Below are 11,115 nucleotides of genomic sequence, written 5' to 3'. Positions count from 1 at the left end.
TAGGCCAAGGCAGGTGGATTACCTGAGGTCAGCAGTTTGAGACCAGCCTGGCCAACATGGAGAAATCCTGTCTCTACTAAAAATACAAAATTAGGGCTGGGTGTGGTGGCTCCTGCCTATAATCCCAGCACTTTGGGAGGCTGAGGTGGGTGCATCACAAAGTCAAGAGATTGAGACCATCCTGGTCAACATGGTGAAACCCCGTCTCTACTAAAAATACAAAAATTAGCTGGGTATGGTGGCACACACCTGTAGTCCCAGCTACTCAGAAGGCTGAGGCAGGAGAATTGCTTGAACCCAGGAGGTGGAGGTTGCAGTGAGCCGAGATCGCGCCATTGCACTCCAGCCCGGGTAACAAGAGCAACACTCTGTCTCAGAAAAAAAAAACACACACACACACAAAATTAGCCAGGCATGGTGGCGCATGCCTGTAATCCCAGCTCCTCAGGAGGCTGAGGCAGGAGAATCAGTTGAACCCAGGAGGCGGAGGTTGTGGTGAGCTGAAATGGTACCAATCCACTCCAACCTGGGCAAGGAGAGTGAAATTTTGTCTCAAAAAAAAAAAAAAAAAAATTGCTTTCCATTTCCCACTTGATCTTAGAAAGCTAATTAAGCAGAGGTAAGACTTATTAGGACTGGATATCATTTAGCTCTTAAATCTTCCTTTGTGAAAGAAGACTAATAATAAACTAAAGGTATACAGTAAGAAGAAAAATGAAAAGACCTATGTAATTTACAAGTTTAATATTAATATTTAGATTCTGGTAATTGAGAATTTTCCATATGGTTTGTTAGAGGAAACATTCAACTTGATGATAAGACACGTAACTGAATAAACCAACTTCTCAGAGCCTCAAATTCTTAATCTATGTCAGGAATTTCTGTCCTACCTGTCTTACTGGACTGCTTCAAGGATCAAATGAGATACTGTATTTGAAAGTAGTGTGAAGGTTGTAGAACAGTGGTTATACCATTACTAATCATAGAAATATAACATGAGAAGAAATTTTAGAAGTCCTTCAAATAATGCCGAGGGCAGCAGCTCATGCCTATAGTCCTACCGCTTTGGGAGGGTCAGGTGGGGGAAGCTTGAGGCCAGGTATTTGAGACCAGCCTGGGCAAAACAGAGAAATTGCCTCCTTCTGTGAAAATATTTAAAAATTAGCCATTGTTGTGGTGCATACCTATAGTTCCAGATACTCAGAAGACTAAGGTGAGAGAACCATTTCAGTCCACGAGTTTGAAGCTGCAATGAGCTATGATTGTGCCACTGCACTCCAGCCTGGGCAACAGAGGAAAACACCTCTGTTGGGCAACAGAGGAAAACACCTCTCAAAAAAATAAAAAATAAATGGTACATCTAATTATTCCTCTATTGGTCACATAGATGTTTTCTTTTTCTTTTTTTTTTTTTTTCTGAGATGGAGTCTTGCTCTGTCACCCAGGCTGGAGTACAGTGGCATGATCTCAGCTCACTGCAACCTCTGCCTCCCAAGGTCAAGCAATTCTCCTGCCTCAGCCTCCCTAGAAACTGGGACTACAGGCACATGCCACCACACCCCACTAATTTTTTGTATTTTTGGTAGAAACAGGGTTTCTCCATGTTGGTCAGGCTGGTCTCAAACTCCCAACCTCGGGTGTCCACTTGCCTCAGCCTCCCAAAGTGCTGGGATTACAGGCATGAGCCACTGTGCCTGGCCCTAAAAGTAGCATTTTATATATAAAATTAAGTGCTGAGCCACCATGCCTAACCCTAAGTCTTATAAATCTGAAGCTCAAGATGACAACCTATAGAGGTTAAAAATCAAACTGCTGGCCAGGCACGGTGGGTCATGTTTGTAATCCCAGCACTTTGGGAGGCTGAGGCACGCAAATCACTTGAGGTTGGAAGTTTGAGACCAGCCTAACCAACATGGAGAAATCCCGTCTCTACTAAAAATACAAAAAATTAGCCGGACGTGGTAGTACATGCCTGTAATCCCCGCTACTCAGGAGGCTGAGATAAGAGAATCACTTGAACCGGGGAGTCAGAGGTTATGGTGAGCCAAGATTGCACCATTGCATTCCAGCCTGGGCAACAAGAGTGAAACTCCATCTCAAAAAAAAAAAAAAATTGAAACTGCCAAGGCAGTGCAATCTCCTGGGCAAGTTTCTTTGCCTACTGGGACTTCAGATTCCTTCACTCTAAAATAGGCGTAAGAAAAAAAATGCTTTCATAAAGATTAAAAGAGATAATGCATATAGGGAGGCTGAGGCGGGTGGATCACGAGGTCAAGAGATAATGCATATAAGTTTTTAACACAGTGTCTAACAGTTAATTATTGATAACTTGACACGGATATGATTTTTTTTTTTTTTTTGAGATGGAGTTTCACTCTTGATACCCAGGCTGGAGTGCAATGGCGCGATCTTGGCTCACCGCAACTTCCGCCTCCTGGGTTCAGGCAATTCTCCTCTCTTAGCCTCCTGAGTAGCTGGGACTACAGGCACGCGCCACCATGCCCAGCTAATTTTTTGTATTTTTAGTAGAGATGGGGTTTCACCATGTTGACCAGGATGGTCTCGATCTCTTGACCTTGTGATCCACCCTGGGATTACAGCCGTGAGCCACCGCGCCCCGCCCACAGATACGATTTTTTGGCATTTAATGTTCAGCAAGCTAGTTTTTTTTTTTTTGAGTCGGAGTTTTGCTGTTGTTACCCAGACTGGAGTGCAATGGCACGATGTCGGCTCACCGCAACCTCCACCTTCTGGGTTCAAGCAATTCTCCTGCCTCGGGCTCCTGAGTAGCTGGGACTACAGGTACGCACCACCATGCCCAGCTAATTTTTGTACTTTTAGTAGAGACAGGGTTTCACCTTGTTGACCAGGATGGTCTCGATCTCTTGACCTTGTGATCCACCCGCCTTGGCCTCCCAAAGTGCTGGGATTATAGGCATGAGCCACCGCACCCGGCCTAGCAAGCTAGTTTTGACCATGTACTTTCCTATTCATAAGTGACTGTACTTTGGAATATACTAGAAAATATATGTAAAATGCTTGGTTTTTAAAAAGATAAAACTACAATATACTCAAATTTCTTTTGAAAGTTAGCCATGTATCACTCTTCTAAATCTTACAAAAAGGAGGGTTACATTAGGTTACTGTTAATTATGAGGCTGAAATTGAGCTTTTTTTTTTTAATGGAAATGGTCTGTGATATAAAAAAGTTCGCTTGAAATGAAAGAAGCTGTAATATGGTCATATGATGATTTCTATCTTAATGCTGGACTGATGCAACCCAAAGAAGGGTCAATGTTGCCGCAGGATTACAAGTCCTGTTAAAAGAGATGCATGATGCAACCTCAGTAGTAAGAATGGAGTCAACTCTGAGTCACCAGTCTAACCTTCAAGGAGCACTAAGGAAAAAGAACATTATTGAGTACTGACTCATAGGCTCAACATCTTAGTAAAGTGTGTTCAGGATGTTTTAGTGGTATCTGGACACAATATACACATGAATCTCAAATATTTAATATCAGAGCTTTGCCCTTTCCATAGTAAGTCCTCAAAAAACATTTGTCAAACTAATGAAAAAAAATGTTTTTAAAGAGGCCAGGTGCAGTGGCTCACTCCTGGAATCCCAGCACTTTGGGAAGCCAAGGAGGGCAGATCACTTGAGGTTGAGAGTTTGAAACCAGCCTGGCTAATATGGTGAAACCCCATCTTCACTAAAAATACAAAAATTAGCCGGGCGTGGTGGCACGCACCTGTAATCCTAGCTACTCCGGAGGCCGAGGCAAGAGAATCGCCTGAACCTAAGACAGAGGTTGCAGTGAGCTGAGATCACACCACTGCACTCTATCCTGTGGGGTGACAGAGCCTTACTGTCTTGGTCAGAAAAAAAAAGTATAAGTCCACCTGGTTATCAATTCTAACTCACTCACCAGCTCTGTGACTTTTTTTTTTTTTTTTTTTGAAACGGAGTCTCGCTCTGCCGCCAGGCTGGGGTGTGCAATCTCGGCTCACAGCAACCTCCACCAATCGGGTTCAAGCGATTCTCCTGCCTCAGCCTCCGGAGTGGCTGGGATTACAGGCGCGTGCCACCACGCCCAGCTAACTTTTGTATACTTAGTAGAGACGGGTGTCACCATGTTGGCCAGGATGGTCTCGATCTATTGATCTCGTGATCTACCCGCCTCAGCCTCCTAAAGTGCTGGGATTACAGGCGTGCGCCACCACGCGCGGCCGCGTGACTCGTTTAGTTATTGAATGTTTTCAGTCTTAATGTCCTCATTTGGAAAATGGGAAATGCCTACCAAGTATTGAACTGTCAAGACTGAATGACACATGAAAGCGCACTGAAAAATGCTTAGTCCACCGTAGGCTTTCAGCAAACAGTCGTCTCTAACATTTCTTGCAACGAGATGTTACACAAGAGTAAGGCATCAACAAGACGACTTTCGCCTATCAAATGTGTTGTCTGTGTGCACATCGGACCTTTTCCTGGAATGAAGGTAGAAAAGTATCAACAATAAAGGATGAGGAAAGCCTTGTAAATGAAAACCTGAGCCCCAGAGGGAAACGATGGGCAGCGGAGGGGAAAGTAAAGGGTGGCAAACTAGAAAAATTAGACATCCAGGGTGGGAGTGCCGGCACTGGCAAACTCTTTAGGAGAGCGTTGCCACAGTAAGAAGGGACTCAGAGCTGGAGGAAATTCCTTTGGTTGGGCTTGTCCTGTGACTTACCGTGGGGCAGGGCAATGTGGAGAGGCCTGGTAAAATGGCTAGGCTAGGGTGCAGAGGGGACATAACTGGCAGGGAGGAGCCATGATTCATGGCCGAAGGGAGTCCAGATCAGCTCGTCTTGTGAGCAACAGACGGCCTGAGACTCCCATACCCTAATACCGGTAGTGGCCGTGAGGGGCAAATAAATGTGTTCTGAGGCGATCCCAGCTTCTAAGCTGCGACCGGTCTATTCAGAGACTGGATGGAAGTGGGAGGAGAAAGCAACTTCCCTCTTCGGGATGAGGAATGGAGGAGGGGAGAACAAGCGGTAAAGAAGAAAAAGATTCAGGTCCCGCAGACCCGGGGGATGCGTTGTGCTGGATCTGCTCGGAACCCGCTAGGGCCCAGCGTGAGGCGGGACCCGGGCGATTACCAGCGGAAATGCCTCGGGGTGAGAAGTCGCAGGAGGGATAGACAGCTGCTGAACCAATGGAACCGGCGGACGGGCGGATGTTATCTACCATTGGTTTACGTTAGGAACGAGTAACAGCCAATGAATCAGCTGGGGGGGCGGAGCAGTGACGTTTGTTGCGGAGGAGGCCGCTTCGAATCGGCGGCAGCCAGCTTGGTGGCCTGGGCCAATCAACGGCCTCCACCGAGCAGTGCCTTCACCAATCGGCGGCCTCCACGACGGGGCTGGAGGGAGGGTATATAAGCCGGACAGGCGACTGCACTATCGACGCCGGCCGACACAGCGCAGACAGATCGGTAGGTTGGGGTGTCGCGAGTGCGAGAGGTAAGCGCCGCGGCCTGCTTTTCCAGACCTGCCCTTCTCTTCGTTCGTGGCGCCTTGTGACGCCGGGACCCTGCCGCCTGCAGGTCGGTAACCGCGCTGCGCTCCTGTGCTGCGGCTTGTGGCTGAACTGCCTGCGACGCACTGCCTGCTGCCCGACTGACTGGCAAGATGAAGCTCTTCCTGGTGGCCGCGATGCTGCTGCTGCTCGGCACGGCGCGGGCCGAGGAGGAGGACAAGAAGGAGGACGTGGGCACGGTGGTAGGCATCGACCTGGGGACCACCTACTCCTGGTAAGTGGGGTTTGAGGATGCGGGTGACGGGGCGTGGCCGCCTGGCCTGGTGTGAGAAGTACAGTGCTGATGTCCTTCTATCGGGTTTTTTGCCAGCGTCGGCGTGTTCAAGAACGGCCGCGTGGAGATCATCGCTAACGATCAGGGTAACCGCATCACACCGTCCTATGTGGCCTTCACTCCTGAAGGGGAACGTCTGATCGGCGATGCCGCCAAGAATCAGCTCACCTCCAATCCCGAGAACACGGTCTTTGACGCCAAGCGGCTTATCGGCCGCACCTGGAACGACCCGTCTGTGCAACAGGACATCAAATTCTTGCCGTTCAAGGTTTGACCCGGTTTTTCTCATCCAGTTAGAGGACGGGTGGGTGGTGGGAGTATTTAGAATTATAAGTCTGTGGAGAAGTGTTGAGGCAACAGTAGAAGGATATAGACATGATGTATGTAATAACTTCAATAAGCTTAATAGTATACTTGCTATCATACTCTGTCCACAATAGTTTCGGAATAAAAGACCAATGAAAACTGAACTTTGTAAGACACTTATATACTCCCTGAAGTATTTCTAGTCAATTTGCAACCCCAAAGGACCAAAATAAACCAAATTGTGGGGAGGGTAGTGGGTTTTCTTAAACTTTGAGATGTCATTGCATCTGTGTCTGAAAATAATAATTCTTTAAAATAGGTGGTTGAAAAGAAAACTAAACCATACATTCAAGTCGATATTGGAGGTGGGCAAACAAAGACATTTGCTCCGGAAGAAATTTCTGCCATGGTTCTCACTAAAATGAAAGAAACTGCTGAGGCTTATTTGGGAAAGAAGGTAAATATTTCTAGAACAATGTTTAAGTATTTTTTGCTCATCAGTATTCTTGGTTGGCTGTGATGTAAAAACCTTCATGGTTTCAGAAATTTTAATCTGAATGGTATTCATGTTTGTCAGGTTTAATTATTGAGTACTTTACTATAGGCCAAACAAAATAATAGAATTTTCATGTAAAATTTAATGCTTACAATTCCAGGGGCATAAAATTTTATATATTACACACTCATCAATAAACTGGTTTAAAAACTAAAGTGATAAAGTGATGGTTTGATGTAAAAACTAAAGTGATTTTTTTTTTTGAGACAGAAAAAAAAACACTGCTCTGTTGCCCAGGCTGAACTGCAGTGGCATGATTTCAGCTCACTGCAACCCCTGCCTCCCGGGTTCAAGCAGACCTTCTGCCTCAGCCTCCCAAGTAACTGGGACTACAGGCACACATCACCACTACTGGCTAATTTTTTGGTATTTTCAGAAGAGATAAGGTTTTACCATGTTCCCCAGGCTGGTCTTGAAATCCTGACCTCAGGTGATCCTTCTGCCTCAGGCTCCCAAGGTGCTGGGATTATAGGCACAAGCCACTGTGCTTGGCCAGACTATAATTTAAATAAGGGTTAAACTGTATGACAATACACTTAATTATCTTTTATCCTTTTAGGTTACCCATGCAGTTGTTACCGTACCAGCCTATTTCAATGATGCCCAACGCCAAGCTACCAAAGATGCTGGAACTATTGCCGGGCTAAATGTTATGAGGATCATCAATGAGCCGTAAGTATGAAATTCAGGGATACAGCATATTTGCCAAATAGTGGAAATGTGAGCAACTGACAAAACTTTTCCCTTTTTCATTCTCCTAATAGTACGGCAGCTGCTATTGCTTATGGCCTGGATAAGAGGGAGGGGGAGAAGAACATCCTGGTGTTTGACCTGGGTGGCGGAACCTTCGATGTATCTCTTCTCACCATTGACAATGGCGTCTTTGAAGTCGTGGCCACTAATGGAGATACTCATCTGGGTGGAGAAGACTTTGACCAGCGTGTCATGGAACACTTCATCAAGCTATACAAAAAGAAGACTGGCAAAGACGTCAGGAAAGACAACAGAGCTGTGCAGAAACTCCGGCGTGAGGTAGAAAAAGCCAAACGGGCCCTGTCTTCTCAACATCAAGCAAGAATTGAAATTGAGTCCTTCTATGAAGGAGAGGACTTTTCCGAGACCCTGACTCGGGCCAAATTTGAAGAGCTAAACATGGTATGTTCCTTGTTTTCTGCTTTGCTAACGAGATCTTGTTAGGGTTTGATTTTGGGACATTGCATCTAGATACTTAGATAACAACAAACATCACAGAAACCATGTCTTTTTTTTTTTCCCTAGGATCTGTTCCGGTCTACTATGAAGCCTGTCCAGAAAGTGTTGGAAGATTCTGATTTGAAGAAGTCTGATATTGATGAAATTGTTCTTGTTGGTGGCTCTACTCGAATTCCAAAGATTCAGCAACTGGTTAAAGAGTTCTTCAATGGCAAGGAACCATCCCGTGGCATAAACCCAGATGAGGCTGTTGCATATGGTGCTGCTGTCCAGGCTGGTGTGCTCTCTGGTGATCAAGATACAGGTAAGTCATCATTGCAACATCTTTCATAGTATTTCAGTAGCTTGATGGAAGATTAGTTAGCCGTTGCTTTAGAAAATACCAGAATAAGAGCAGCAAGGGCACATAGCTAGTAAAGGGTATAGTGAAGACAAGACTGATGCACTCTCAAGATCATTAGCAACTGTTTAATTCACTGCCTTTAAAATGTGTGGGTTAGAACCTAACCAAATGGTAAGACAAAGAGATAAATTTTATATAGCTTATGGGGAGAACTTGAATTAGAAGTAAATAATTTATCCTTACAGGTGACCTGGTACTGCTTGATGTATGTCCCCTTACACTTGGTATTGAAACTGTGGGAGGTGTCATGACCAAACTGATTCCAAGGAACACAGTGGTGCCCACCAAGAAGTCTCAGATCTTTTCTACAGCTTCTGATAATCAACCCACTGTTACAATCAAGGTCTATGAAGGTAATTACTTAAATTTGCTCATATCATGGCTTTTTTCTTCTTTTTTTGAGACAGAGTCATGCTGTTGCCCATGCTGGAGTGCAATGGCGCGGTCTTAGCCCACTGCAATCTCCGCTTCCCAGGTTTAAGCAATTCTCCTGCCTCATCCTCCGGAGTAGCTGAGATTACAGCCGTGTACCACCACGCCCGGCTAATTTCTGTATTTTTAGCAGAGATGGAGTCTCACCATGTTGGTCAGGCTGGTCTCAAATTCTTGACCTCAGGAGAAATGCCTGCCTCAGCCTCCCAAAGTACTGGGATTACAGGCATAAGCCACCATGCCCGGTCTATCATGGCTTGCTTATTTATTTATTTATATATTTTTTGAGATGGAGTCTCGCTCTGTAGCCCAGGCTGGAGTGCAACGGTGTGATTTTGGCTCACTGCAACCTCCACCTCCCAGTTTCAGATTCTCCTGCCTCAACTGCTGGGATTACAGGCACAAGCCATCATGCCCAGCTAATTTTTGCATTTTTTTTTTTTTTTTTTTAGTAGAGACAGGGTTTCAACATGTTGACCAGTTTGGTCTTGAACTCCTGACCTCGTGATCCACCCACCTTGGCTTCCCAAAGTGTTGTCATTACAGGCGTGAGCCACCGTGCCTGGCCTCTTGTGGCATATTTTGAAAGAATATGACTTAATATGTTTTATTGAAGTGGCTAGGGACCTAAGTAACTGCTCTTTTCAAATGGGGGTCTTAATTTGAATAATGTTGTTTTATATCTAGATACTTAGCTTTTTTTTTGAGATGGAGTCTTGCTCTGTCACCCAGGCTGGGGTGCAGTGGCGTGACCTATAATCTCCGCCTCCCAAGCAGTTACCCTGCCTTAGCACCCCTCTCCCAAGTAACTGGGATTTACAGGTGCCTGCCACCACACCCGGCTAATTTTTCTATTAGTAGAGGTGGGATTTTTCCATGTTGGCCAGGCTGGTCTTGAATTCCTGACTTCAGGTGATCCACCCACCTCAGCCTTCCAAAGTGCTGGGTTTATTACAGGTGCGAGCCACTGTACCCGGCCAGTATTTAGCATTCTTATTAATAATAACTTCTGAGCTGCTCCTTGAGTACAAGAAAAAGGAGTTCACAGCACTTTAAAAAAGATAAAATTCAGTTGAGTTAATAGGTAGTAACCTAACTCATTGTTAGTACCTGTTGCTGCTCCTTGTAGACCAATATGAAATTGTTTTCAAACCAAAAGTGTTACTTTTGGCCTTTCACTTTATGCTTCAGACTGAAATGTGGGGATCTAGATGTGCTAATGTTTGTCAATAACAACTAACAAGTTTTTCTGTATGTAACTTCTAGGTGAAAGACCCCTGACAAAAGACAATCATCTTCTGGGTACATTTGATCTGACTGGAATTCCTCCTGCTCCTCGTGGGGTCCCACAGATTGAAGTCACCTTTGAGATAGATGTGAATGGTATTCTTCGAGTGACAGCTGAAGACAAGGGTACAGGGAACAAAAATAAGATCACAATTACCAATGATCAGAATCGCCTGACACCTGAAGAAATCGAAAGGATGGTTAATGATGCTGAGAAGTTTGCCGAGGAAGATAAAAAGCTCAAGGAGCGCATTGATACTCGAAATGAGTTGGAAAGTTATGCCTATTCTCTAAAGAATCAGATTGGAGATAAAGAAAAGCTAGGAGGTAAACTTTCCTCTGAAGATAAAGAGACCATGGAAAAAGCTGTAGAAGAAAAGATTGAATGGCTGGAAAGCCACCAAGATGCTGACATTGAAGACTTCAAAGCTAAGAAGAAGGAACTGGAAGAAGTTGTTCAGCCAATTATCAGCAAACTCTATGGCAGTGCAGGCCCTCCTCCAACTGGTGAAGAGGATACAGCAGAAAAGGATGAGTTGTAGACAGTGATCTGCTAGTGCTGTAATATTGTAAATACTGGACTCAGGAACTTTTGCTAGGAAAACATTGAGAGAACTTAAGTCTCGAATGTAATTGGAATCTTCACCTCAGAGTGGAGTTGAAAATGCTATAGCCCAAGTGGCTGTTTACTGCTTTTCATTAGCAGTTGCTCACATGTCTGGGGGGGCGGGGGAGAAGAATTGGCCATCTTAAAAAGTGGGTAAAAAAACCTGGGTTAGGGTGTGTGTTCACCTTCAAAATGTTCTATTTAACAATTGGGTCACGTGCATCTGGTGTAGGAAGTTTTTTCTACCATAAGTGACACCAATAAATGTTTGTTATTTACACTGGTCTAATGTTTGTGAAAAGCTGCTAATTAGATCAATTATTTAGGAAATATAAGGCCAGATTCTTGTGCGTGGGGTGAGGGGAAGGGAGTGTTTGGTATGTTGGGATATGGAGACACTTCTATTTAATGCTTCCAGGGAATTTGCTTTTGTCCCCTCTCTCCTGGGCTCAAGTGATCT

The 11,115-nt window shown here is 45.0% G+C and overlaps 1 protein-coding gene across 2 annotated transcripts; it reads left to right on the top strand.

The window, feature by feature from the left end:
• The first annotated feature begins 5,444 nt into the window (after positions 1-5,444).
• On the top strand, positions 5,445-10,933 carry HSPA5 (heat shock protein family A (Hsp70) member 5). Of its 2 annotated transcripts, none has more exons than XM_009002941.4 (9): positions 5,445-5,474; positions 5,586-5,792; positions 5,889-6,120; positions 6,478-6,615; positions 7,274-7,386; positions 7,479-7,869; positions 7,993-8,230; positions 8,515-8,682; positions 10,028-10,933. In XM_009002941.4, the coding sequence occupies exons 2-9, from the start codon at positions 5,671-5,673 to the stop codon at positions 10,588-10,590; spliced, it is 1,965 nt and encodes a 654-aa protein (XP_009001189.1). In that variant the 5' UTR covers positions 5,445-5,474; positions 5,586-5,670; the 3' UTR covers positions 10,591-10,933. The 2 variants fall into 2 exon arrangements, with proteins under 2 accessions (XP_009001189.1, XP_009001187.1); XM_009002939.4 differs by having other exon boundaries at positions 5,445-5,502.
• The last annotated feature ends 182 nt before the right edge of the window (positions 10,934-11,115 follow it).

Source organism: Callithrix jacchus, chromosome 1, assembly GCF_049354715.1.
Source record: "Callithrix jacchus isolate 240 chromosome 1, calJac240_pri, whole genome shotgun sequence".
NCBI classification, from domain to species: Eukaryota; Metazoa; Chordata; class Mammalia; order Primates; family Cebidae; genus Callithrix; species Callithrix jacchus.
Note: the sequence above shows the minus strand (reverse complement) of the source record. Positions and strands in the feature narration are given on the sequence as shown.